The sequence below is a fragment of the Hyposmocoma kahamanoa genome, unplaced genomic scaffold (genome assembly GCF_003589595.1).
Source record: "Hyposmocoma kahamanoa isolate Upper Pololo Valley unplaced genomic scaffold, ASM358959v1 65, whole genome shotgun sequence".
NCBI classification, from domain to species: Eukaryota; Metazoa; Arthropoda; class Insecta; order Lepidoptera; family Cosmopterigidae; genus Hyposmocoma; species Hyposmocoma kahamanoa.
Genome location: NW_020653853.1, coordinates 7,659,294 through 7,672,450, shown reverse-complemented (window position 1 = coordinate 7,672,450; position 13,157 = coordinate 7,659,294). Strand labels below are relative to the sequence as shown.

Below are 13,157 nucleotides of genomic sequence, written 5' to 3'. Positions count from 1 at the left end.
TATTTCTTTTATTTTTCTGCCCTCAGGATTAGTTTGTAAGTAATATACGTAACGTACTGGTCATACAGAAACTGTCATTCGCTCATTTATGTAGTAAATATCTCATAGCTCCTCGACTGATCCTTTTTTCACTGTTTCTCCATCTTGCTAATTCTGTTTCCAAATTTCATTATTATGATATTATAAGTTTTCCGTTTTTAAACCAAGTCAAATAAATCTTGTCAGTGGCTGAACTGTAAATTTAACAAAAGTTACCGGATAGGGTTGATTTTTGCCAAACATTTTTTAAATGCAGTACTGATGAGCGATCTCGCAAAATACAAGAGGGAATAGAGACTTTCCTTAGTCATCAATTCTGAATTATGTACTTAGAATGATTTTTCTCCGTAACTGTACCTACTGAAGAAAGAACGTGGATATCCGATATCTTTTGCATAAAAGAGCGAGCACGACATCCTGGGTTATCGAAATTGAAAAATGGTACCGCTTAAATTTATTAAGCATTGGCTGTAGAGAGCCATCAACTTAAACAAGTAACGAACTCGAAACGTAATAATACTTTGAAACTAAAAATTAATTTGTGCAAAATTCTTTTCGTTTAATGGCGGTGTCCTTTTTAGGATTCCGCCAGCGTCAATTTTGTAAAAATTACTGTAAGTACAAAAACCCGCCATTTTTTTCTCAGTACCGATTAAACATCAATTTCGGATTTACAATTTGGTAAACATTTGCTCGAATTTAATTTATGACATCAAACGACGAGACGAACGAATCGTGCGCCTGGTAAGCGACACGCCTATCCATGATACTTGCAGTGCCACTCAGAGTTTTATAACGCAAAGACCTAAGGGCACTGCCACTGGGCTCGTCATCTTGACACATGATAAGTCCCATGTGCCATTTCACTAACACCCTAAGGGCGCACTTATTCGATACGCCGCGCGTACACCGCGTTGCTGCCGCGCAGCGACCGCGGGCGTCTAACTATCATGGCAAAGTACGCTCTACTTATGTAGCTTTTACGTTTTAACTTAAAATGAGCATCACGGTTGCGCGGGCGAGTCTGGCTTGTCTTTGGTCGACGCGGCGGCCACGCGATTGTATTATTCAGAGGAATTTAAATGTTCTGGCCTAGTAAATAGAATTCAGATTCACCATTAATATACTTGAAAGCGTGGAAACTGGGCGGTCAACGCGCGGCGGCCGCGCCAAAACTTTCGCGTCGTGTAACTGGTCGCTTACCTTTCAAAATCAGAACGCATTAATGTTACATTACACCTTGACAGCAGAAATACGTAAGGTGGCGGTACTTCCCTGGACGAAATCTTTCTCAAGGACCTCTACAGTTACTGTAAATCGAAGTTTGTGAAGTACCTACTTTATATAAAATACACTGTATTAAGTGCTTACATAAGCAGTTTTTTTGTCCACTACATCATGATCCACTACATTTGTCCACTACATCAAAACTTAGCCAGTAAATATTTATGTTTATAATGTTATCTAACGTCATGTTTGCGTTTCATAGGATAAACTAGATACGATGAATTGATAATCAGCAAGATATACTTACAGCAGTAACATTTCTTGCAAGTGGATGGAAAGGAAAATGATCCTTGGCTTAATTGATATGGGTAATCCATGTCAATTTAAACTTATAATTAATTCATTTTTTTAACAATGTATAGTCAAAGTCATAATCTTTATTTCATAAATAAGCAAATTACGCTTGAAATCATCATACTTACTGATTTAAACTCTACTGCTCATTCGTAAGGCAGATTCCTCTGAGAAAATGAGCAAGGAACTCGAGGAATTGCTCTTTCTAAAATATACATTTGAACGCATTTGTCATCGCTATATTTAGTTTAAATATCTTAGATCGAGTCTATCTGCAAGAGCTACGCGGGTCACTATCACGGATTTTTATCACCAGCATACCAAGCTATATGTATAATACACTTGTTCGAATATCGCCTCCTTACGTTGCTTGCAGCTTGATGTGCTGCCGTCTGTACTTAGGATTTTTTTATGATAACAAGTAATAGGACGGACAGTCGTGCACCTTGGTTTTGATTGCCTCTCCCGATCGGAAACTGCGTCTTTTCCGAGTCGAGGCGCATATTCTGCGCTGCATATAATGTTCATGTCTCCCACGTAATTTGTTGTAAGCACAAAGTACAACTTTCTGCTTTTTAACCATTTTTTAACTTAAATATTATATCCCTTTTTATGTGTAATATAGGTTGCAAGTAACCTATAATAAATATGCCTTATAATCATGTAGCCTGTAATAAATATACGTGTTAAACTTAGAAGTACAATATACACAAAAATGATATATTTAAGTAAAAAAAAAAGGGAAAAAACCACCAATTTACCTACGTATGAGGCATCGCTCTACACTTAGGCAAAGTATTTTCCGATAATTTTACCTGATGGTAATAAGTGACGGGGTAATTAAAGCCATAGCACGTATGCTTAGAAGTTATTTCCGTAAAAAAAAATTTGGATGACGATCACTGATGATAAAGACTAAACATTGTACTGTATTCAGGTTAAACGTTTCGCTTGCCAACTCTGATTAACTATAAAGAATTTTAATTTGAATAAATTTGCATTTAACAATAAAGACTAGAATCTTAATTTGAATATATTTGCATTAAACAAATTTGATTATTGTCTTCTAGTTATTATTTTACAAATTACTTTTTCATGTTACTGTTTTGTGACACCAGCAGAGGCTGCTCGTCCTAAGGAGCGCTGGTGCAGTGAACTCCCACTCCTATCCAACCCACCGAAATTATCGAAATAAGTATTTGTATGGCCTACATTTATTTATCTCGTAAGTTTGGGTGTATACACACACATAGACAACCATGGCACAGGGTTTCCCTAGTGCGGGGCTATGTTGAGTGTGTGCGTTATTATTGTTATATTATATTAGTAGCCGCAGTATTTTTTTTTTATTAATGAACGACAAATATACAATTCGATTTTTATCCTTCTCTGTAATATAGTATAGCATACTGACCCTTGAGTGGCTTCGCTTCGCGATGCGCTCCTATGAACCGACATTGTTGACAAAGACCTGTGCTGAATTCTATGAGTGCGAAAGAAAAATACGTGAAACAAAAGATTAGTATGAGGAAATTTAGCAAGATCGAGCGGCGGTCCGCGCAAATAAGCAAGCCGTATTTTTTTCGCGCGCATTTTGTTGTGTTGTAAAAACTCTTATTATTCAATCGTTGTTAAGAAGCGTAGTGTTGTTTAGTGGCATTGTTTAAAATGGAACACTATAATGAGAGTTTCATTTTTTATTTAAAATATATGTACGTGAACTCCCACTGAAATCTCCCACGAGCCGCCTCTTATGTTTGGTGTTATGTTGGTCGAACATCGTGTTTTGTAAAACAAAGATTTTATATATAATGTTGGCGGCATACCATTATAAAGAAACCTGATTATGATCTAATTGTGAAAATTGCTAAAATAAAAAAGAAACTTGAAGGCGCCTATGCTAACTATAGACCCTGATGAACTTTGATTCCCAAAGTGGTCTATATCGACCCCAGGGATTCCGCTGTAATCTACAAAGCGTACGGTCAGCGAAAAAAGGGGTGTGTGAGACGTTAATGGGGGCAATACCTAACCTATTTAAGGTGCCTACAGATTTGCTCGATTTTTTAACCGACTTTTAAAAAAAGGAGAAGATTTTCAATTCGACTGTTTTTTTCTGTATGTGTATGTTACGTGATAACTCCGATTTGTGAACCGATTTTGATGATTTTTTTTGTTGGAAAGAGGGTACCTCATTAGTGGTCCCATTTAAATGAAGAAAATATTCCACGCCCAAGGGTGGCAAACTAGGGGATGAATGACTTTTGACGTCGGTTTGTTTAGTACTTTGCACTGAGACTATTGACGATCGACACGTGTCGATCTACAAAAAATGTAATATCAAACGTTTCCTTCTTACTCGTTTACTCGATTTTGTCTGATCACACATGTTGATCGACAAAAAATGCGATTTCGATCGTCTGTTGCTTACAAATTTACTCGTTTTGATCAATCATCGAGTAAATTTGTTGTAGATGGTAACGTGTGATCCACGTGTTGATCGTAAAAAAAAAACGAGTAAATCTGTAGGCATCTTTAGGTCATCTTTATCTGTAGGCAGGTTTTGACCAAAATTTTGACTCAAAATTTCTAAAAATTTCTTTAAATTTTGAAAATATCTTTAAATGAAATAATGTAACATACGTAATGACACGTACACTCATAGTCCCGCATAAAGTAACCTTTATCGCGGATACCGTGGACACACACATAGGTAAACAATCACAAATTAAACCCACAATGACGAGCGAATTAAATATAGGCCATACATAAATATTTCTCCCGGCCCGGGAATCGAATCCGGGACCTCTGCGTGGCAGTCCAGCATGGTAACCTTTCGACCACGGAGACAGTTAAATCCACATTACACATTAATACTTAGGTACTGATTTACCTACCAGACGTAAAATTACCTATGAAGTTCCTAAACGTTTTATAACAAACAAGATATTCGGTTAGATAAATGTGTAAAACTAACACAAATTTTTTTTAAGAAGTTTAGCTTTGTGTAATCACAAGTCGATGAATTTGTAAAGGAACCAAAATTAGAAAGGCACGCAAAGGTTCACGCAAAATATAGGCACGTAGTCTACACAAATACAAAATACATAAAGACAAAAACGTTTAGGAACCCGTTACCTAGAACCATTATCTTCACTTTGTCTCCTCTGAACCCCATAAGCTACCTCATTATCCTTATTATCCTAAGTTAGTCATTATCCAGAATCCGTATGTGTAGCTGCATTATGAAATATATCTGCCCACGTTTGATAAGAGACACGTTACTAATTGCAAAACTAATCAATACCACATTTTAGTGTTAGTCATCTCACGTGATGAATATTTAAAACGAGAGACACGTTGATACGTAACCGGAAAAGAACTTCGTATTTAGTTTTTTTTTTACCATATACTGGATTTTGCTATGATTAAGAAAATATACGTATCAACGTACACACGTACACTTTGTCCAAAATTGTTAGTAAAATCAAAAACAAATGACGAATGCAGAATAATTGAAATATTAGATCGAAGGAATTTTTTCTGAGTGTTCGATCTTTGTATTAATAATTATCACAAACTAGTGGAGTAATTTCACAAAAAATAATTGAATTTCAATTCAATAAAAATTTAAAATACAGTGAATAGCGACTTCTCTCGCCAGGACTGGTAGCAGTAAAGGTACTAACTGGGTGATAAATCTTTCACAGATTTCTCATAGATAGCGTTACGACTAAAAAGTCGTTGAAAAACCAAACACAAAGATACGACACAAGCACATAAAAAAATTCATGAGGTCCGTTGGTTCGTTCCGTGGCTTAGTTGGTATGGTGTCTGGCACGGTATGAAAGAAGACGTCGGTTCGAATCCGATCGGATCGAAGGAATTTTTTCTGAGTGTTCGATCTTTGTATTAATAATTATAACAATTTTAATACTATTTTATCATAATCATGAGTGAACATATTTTTTTCTTTAAGAAACCAATTTTTTTAAATAATACCAAGTAACGTGAGAACAAATCTTACAACTAGTGGTAAGCCTGTCCATAGCTGCTGCAGCGCCACTCAGGGCTTTAAATCGTAAATATCTGAAACCACGGGCGAGCACTTGTTCGGGCGGCACGGGCGCACTAGGGCGGCCCTCTTTCCACGGCGCATTTCCAAGAAACGCGCGGTGCGGGCCGCGAAGCGGGCCACGGCCCATGTGAAGCCGTTTTGAGGTTGCAGAAGATTTAAAGCTTACGGTACGAAATATTATTATGAGCGTACACTATAATATTTTGCAGAAGGCTAAACGAAGTGAATCTCAAAATATACTAAATCTGTGTACGCAAGAAAATGGGTCGCACTTCGAGCAACTTACCAGTTAATTTAATAATAAGTAACATTATAATTTATGATTACATACTTTCGGTAACAATCCGAATAGTATGCAAAAGGTTGTAATTTGCATATTTACTGAATACCTACATGTGTGCCAGAGTCGACTTTAATATTATATTATTATTGATTTCGTGGTAATTTTTAGTTGTAAGATCCAATGTTATTGGAGAGGTTTTATCCTTATTGTTGATCTTATCGAATAATACAATAAAATGGTGGAAGTTTACTTTTTTGCATTTTTAGTTGATTGTATACCCGGTTCAAGCAAGCTTTTCAAAAAATCTGTGAAAGGAGGAAATAGGTACATAGAAGGTTCCGTTTAAGAGTCAAATTAGCTATCTTAAGACAGTATTTAAAGTTCTTCTCAGGTACTTCCCCTTCATGTCCCATTAATGTTTTCCCTGCTAGTTGGAATAAATGTAACTTTTTTATGTTGATTCGACTGTCCATGGCGGTTGTAGTACCACTCAGAGCTTTAAATCACAAAGATGTGAGGGGCACTACCACTGTGCCAGCCACTTTGAGACATAAGTTGATAAGTCCCATGTGTCTGTGATTTCACCAGCACCCTCTTACCCTTCAAAATCGGAACGCAGTAGTGCTCACATTACTGCTTGGCGGCAGAAATATGTAAGGGGCAGCACTTCCCTGGACGAACTCTTTCACATGGAGCTCTACTGCTACTAAAAATATTACGACTAATCACTGCAATTTCTATGACTTATAAATTTGTGTTTTTTTCAACTTCCTCTACAGAATTTCTATCATTTGTTAAAGCGGAATAATGTAGGTATTTCATATCCCTCACTCGTCCTATCGTCGTCGATTTTGGTAATTTTTTTTAAAATGGTGTATGAATATCCAACTTCGCGATAGAGACACCTTGTGACTTTAGGACACTACAGTAGCAAAATCGTCAGGGACACCTTGTGTATTCAGCACGTATGACGATATATTATCAATGTCACAATATTACAATTCACAATATTAGGTAAGTAAATTTGAAAATAATAATTAATATAAAACCAAAATGGTGTCGCAAAAAAATATGAATAATTACACAAAATATTTCTAAATAAACGTACATTAATATAAATAAACTCAAGTTAAAAAATTGCGTGTGTTGCCAAAAGTAGTAGAACCATGGTTGTTTGAATACCATGTTAAGAGCTTTCGGGTTAGTTAAACATACTTGTATATTGGGGTAGTTCAGTTTTAGCTCAGAATACAAGTAACTATAGGCAAAAGGTCATAATTTTCTTTAAGACTAGGTACAGATACGCTAAATAAATGGATTACTCTGGAACTTCTTCTGAAAAAAACTTAAAACTTCTGACAATTATGGAGTTTATTTTTTATTTACTGAAAACTTTACATCTACCATTACAGTTATAACTAATGCGATGGTGTACAAATTCATAGTTACACAGCCGTAACTCAAAAATGGTGTAATTGCGAAAATTCGCTTTGAAAGTTCAAAAATTACTGAATGGAATCAATAAATTTATATTCTGGTTTATGAGAGGATAACTAAATATTATTTATAAATAAAAACAATCCCATTATTCGCAATAAGATTAATTTGGTTTTTTTTTAACTTTCAAATTGTATCTTCTCAATACCACCAATTTTGAGTTACAACAGTATTTGGTTTCCTGTGCGATTATGTAATTACTCATTACCTACTTGAAAACAAGTCTATTCTATCTGCAATTTCATTCAGGATTCGCAAAGCTCGTGTGAACGGGGCCTTCTGGCTCAATAGTATAGTGCTATGGAATCGTTCCTAAGGTGCAAGTTAAATGTTTTTATATCCTCTATGTAGCGCGCGGCAACAGTTTTTTAACGAGCTCCTACCGGCAAACCGGACCGAGTGCCTGATTGCAATGTTATTGGAACTCGCGACTTTGTTGTTTTTTAATTCTTGTTAGATCGGCCTTTAAATAGATTTTATGTCACAGATTTTCTCATCTTCGTCCCTAACTATAATATACAACTCTAGTGATTGGTTCTGTACAACACGTACCTACTCCCATCTTACCCCTCCCATCTAATTTGATCTAATTTCCTGTACAAATCAGCATGAATGTGACTTCATAATTTATTTGACTTAAATATCTTTTACATGACATGTCAATGTATGTCTGAGGAAGGTGGACCGTAGAGGTTGGGTGCGAGCAGCACAGGACTTTTGAATTGGTGTGCTCTGGGGAGGTGTTCAGTACTGGATGCATATAAGCGGATATGATAACATTGTATAATTAATATCTCTTTTTACACTTTCTGCAATAATAATAATTAATGCACACATGAATGAATGGATGAATGATATTTAATTGCGCGACGTACGGTTTACAAAATTCGAGACTTTCATACTTGCCAAAATTGCAATAAGAGGTAGAAAAATTATGAATTTAGAAAAGTTGCGGAATTTGTTAAAGAAAACCTGTATATGTATGGACGAGCATACCAATTAAGTAACATTTGATTATTTTATTACCACATACCCTGCACCATAGGCAAAACCAGCACTAGCACAAGTGGCGCCCGCCCGGGTGCAATCATTACCGTGGCGCTCTCTAGTAGGAACGCGATCAAAATGGAATACGGACAGTTACATTTTCCAAAGTGATCGGAAATTCGGGTGCAAATGGTGCAATTATAAATGATGTTTGAAAGCAATAGCCCGTTTACTTCACTTGCGCTGCGAGCGACTCAGGTTGTTTAGAAGCGCCGTCTCGTCGCGAGCGGCACTCGGCGCCCCCTAAAAATGCTTTTCCACCGGCGAGGAGAGACGAGACGAGGCGATGCGAGCACTTGCGGTTTCGCGCGAGCACACGCGAGCTCGCGCTATGGTTCTGGATAGTGAAGACATAGTGCTGTTCAATTCGTCTAGCGATAAACACGCGGTTAAAGTACCATGTCCCGCAAATTCTTACTATTAAATATGTTAACGGAAGAAGAATCAGATGAAGATACTGTAAGAAGGAACAATCATGTTGTAATATAAGCTGTTTCTACCCTCTAAGATAAAATAAATAAATAAATAAAAAGAACTTGCTTGTAAATATTTTTTTCTTATGACCTTTTATCCCAGGGCAAATATTACGAACTAGCAACATACACATAAAAAGTGTACAACTGGCGCTGGTATGTTTACATTATATTGCAACTATATTATGTGTATATAGTTTTGAAAACGATGCAATGTTTTCAAAGTGGTTACATAATTATGATAAATTTCACAAACCTAATCGTGTTCATTGTAATGCAAATATAAATGTATAATATGCATTGTATAAATATTTAGGAAAATGATATGGATACATGTATGACACCAGGACTACATATTTTTCGTTGACTGTAGTTTATTTTTCTCTGAAATAAAAGTATGCCTTTTTGAAATGGTGTCGTGATTACATATTTTTGAAAACAGCCGAAGTCCATGTTTTGAAATATGTAGTATTTACATAATTTCGACAATGTGTGAACGTTTACATTTCAATGCACGCGACTGTATCCCACAATCTCGCGATTGACATTCATAGCCATCGCAAGCACGCGCAAGCACGCGCGAGCTCGCGCGATATAGTAAATCGAGTTTCCGTTGCAGAGTTAATAAAAAATCTATATAGGCAGCAATACGGTTCAATGTTATATTAACAAATATTTCAAATCTCGTCTCGCCCATCCTCGTCCATCCGGACCATTTCCACCGAAGATGCGCTAGGAGAGAATTGATATTTTGCCATACAAGTTTTAAAAATCGTCTCGCCTCGTCTCGCCTCGCCAGTGAAAATACACCCTAAGACCTATGTGTGTCCATGGCACCCGCGATACTGGGTTTCCCTGTGGGGCTATCAGTGTGTGCGCGTTATTACTATATTATATTACCATAGGTTATAACGTAAAATATATTGGAGACTTATTGCTACCACTGGTGGGAAATTGAAGGATCACGGCGAAATTTTAAAGTTATTTAACCATGTAAATAAAACCTACAAGAGAATAATTTAGTAATCAATGAAACAACATAACCTATCGTTCTGTTTAAATATGACGTTATGAAAGATAAATAAACTAACAGATGTATCATACTAAATATGGAGTTCGTCTTATTTACACATTCGTGGAACATTCCTGTCGACACCTTTTGTAAATTTCATGTAGAATGTCCGAGTGTAAAAAACTTTACTGAAATTTATTATGAAACTAATAAATATATTATGTATCAATTAATCAAACATTGTCTCGTCATATTTGTTTGTATTGTCGACGCAATATGACTATTAAGAAAACTGTAAAATGGCAAGTGTGATAAACCAATAATTGATTTGTTCAGCACCGTACACAAATGTATGGTATAGCAATAAAAAATATATACATACCTATACTGTTATTTAAGGTGTATACTTAGAACTTGTACATTAATGCGAAAGATTTGCGTTCCATCGCAATACTCATTGATGAACGGATGGCTAAAGTGGCACGCGAGGCGAGGCCTTCGAGTGCAGCGTGCGGATCTAAGCAGCCGCAGCCGCAAGGCAGTCGCAGAAAGACAAGCGCGCGCGCACCTCGCTAACTCACGCGGCTGCGCAGGCGCTCTTTTCCAATTTCACTTCAGAGCAAAAGGATTTTTTTGTGTATTTACGTGTCGTGAATTGTATGACAAGATGATTTTCAATTTGAAAATATTTGGTAAGACTTCTTTTATTATATGTCTTTATAATAATTATTAAATACTTTGCTGACCTACCCTGCCAAACTTTAGTAGCTAGTGAGATTTTCTGGAACAATGAAAATAATTACGAAGATTGCTCTGGAGAAACCTTGGGTTCTTTACACATAATAGAAGTTAAAAATGGTTTAACGCTATTAAAACAGTAATTATATATTGTACATTATTCTTTGACGCACTATATTTTGAGTTGCTAATGAATTTTTGCATAATAAAATCAGATTCATTACAATTAACAGAAATGTTTAAAGCAATTAACAAAATTAGCAAACCATTAACTTACAATGGCGCCAAATAAAAACCTAAATTATTCAACCACAGGTCTAAACTTTGAACATTCTAGCAATCGAAACTTTATAACCATGAACTAGATATTACTGTGCAACGTCAAAATGGTTCGTTTAATTGAATTTTATGGTGTCAATTTTTCCATACGAAATTACATTCCTTTATACATTTTACAATTGTTTACGATCTTCTATATCATATGCCATAATTATAAAACATTTTGCCAGCGGTTTTACAAGCGAGACTTATGGGTAAGTACCGGCTTGGAATTAGCAGCATTACACTGACGTAATTGTATTTATTGTAAAGTTGTAGGAATTGGATTTGTTTTGATTTTTTAAATTTTACTTCAAATTTATGACGTGTTAACTAAACTTTGTTTAAAATATACATAAATTTAAAATTGCTGCCAGTTTTTTTTAAAACTTGAACACTTGCTATGTTATAAATGTGTTAATATACTTTCTTAATTAACATTTTGCCAAAATTGCAATTACACCAATGTACCACCAAAAGAGCGAAATGATCGCGAAATTTTTTTTATACTTATTAATTTTGTTGTCTACTGTTTTTTTATGTAATAAACAATTTTTAATGAGTTTCATTAAATATTTTTGCGTATTTGAGTGTGAAAAAAATAATGCATTGTAATATTGATGGTAATGATTTTACTACCAGAACATTAATTTATTTTTTGAAATTATTCCACTAGTTTATAATAATTATTAATACAAAGATCGAACACAACAGAGTTAGCAGACCTTACGATTTTTTCAATGTAGTTGGTTGAACTGGCAGTACCTGACTATTGCATGCAAAGGCGGCAAACGCCTGTGACTTACCATGGCCTTTTCAATGTTATATCCAAGGGTTTCCGGAAGACCCTTACTTAAATTCCCTTAGTACCTATAATAAAGTCGCATTTGATCAAAAGTGCTTTTATCACATGAGTCGTAAAAAATAATACGAAGTACTGAAACATAGCATATGTGAAATTATATAACTCTCCTATCCAAGCTTAAAATCATCGACTAATTTCGTTCTGAGTATTATTATTAAACCTCTTTCCTGAAAAGTTGTCATTTTGCAGATTTAAATTTAGTAGCAGTAGAGCTCCTTGTGAAAGAGCTCGTCCAGGGAAGTACTACCACCTTACCTATTTCTACCGCCAAGCAGTAATGTGACCACACATTACTGTGTTCCGGTTGTGAAGGGTAAGGGTGCTGGTGGAATTACAGGCACGTGAGACTTGTCAACTAATGTCTCAGGGTGACGGGCGAAGTGGCGATGCCCCTAGATCCTTATGATTTAAAGCTCTGAGTAATACTGCAACTGCTATAGGGAGGCGTGTGGTTTACTACTAGGCGCACGACTTGTTCGTCCCGTCACTTGGAAAAATACAAAAAAAATTGTGATCTTATTAACTTCAATGGTGCGAAGTAATACTACGTAAAGGGTAGTTCCCAACTTGATACTTGGACTTTTTTTCAACGTGTTATTCTCAGTACTTGTCAAGTGACTCAAAATGCCCAATTATTTACATAACATGAAAATATGAAACCAGCATTGCGGAAAAATTCACAATATAACGTATAAGTATAGCTACCTGTACAAATACCTACAAGTCAGTATTTCGTTGTTATTCATACGGCTATTAAACTGTAATTGTTCGTCGTTTATTTTTTTTATGACTAATACGCATTTATAGGGGATGGTCCTTGTCAACTGGTGGTCGTACATATAATAAATAATCAGTACAGAGTACTAAAAATACCGAGATCCAATTTTTACATCCAAGAATTACATCTATTTACCAAGTTTTATTGAAATCGGTTACCAGAAAGTGCGTGAAAACAGTTTCATCCCCTAGTTTGCCACCCCTAGAATTGAAATATTTTCTTCAAATTTCAATGGGACCACTACTGAGGTACCTTCTTTCAACAAAAACAGAATCATCCAAATTGGTTCACAAATCGGTTATTGTGTAACATGCACACAATAAAAAGCAAAAAAAAATCCTCCTTTTTTGAAGTTGGTAATTGTCTTCATGGTATGGCTTAATTATTTTAAAATACAAATTAATATTTTGCTTAGGAAACCAAAAATTTTGCGATTGTAATTGTTTTT

At 35.6% G+C, this 13,157-nt stretch overlaps 1 protein-coding gene across 1 annotated transcript in view; it reads left to right on the top strand.

The window, feature by feature from the left end:
* Nucleotides 1–10,555: 10,555 nt before the first annotated feature.
* LOC113231259 (putative inorganic phosphate cotransporter) overlaps nt 10,556–13,157 on the top strand; it is a 45,075-nt gene continuing 42,473 nt past the window's right edge. Inside the window, exon 1 of the mRNA XM_026465493.1 lies at nt 10,556–10,702. Coding sequence (XP_026321278.1) covers nt 10,678–10,702 — 25 coding nt within the window. The 5' untranslated portion in view covers nt 10,556–10,677. The remainder of the gene's footprint in view (nt 10,703–13,157) is intronic.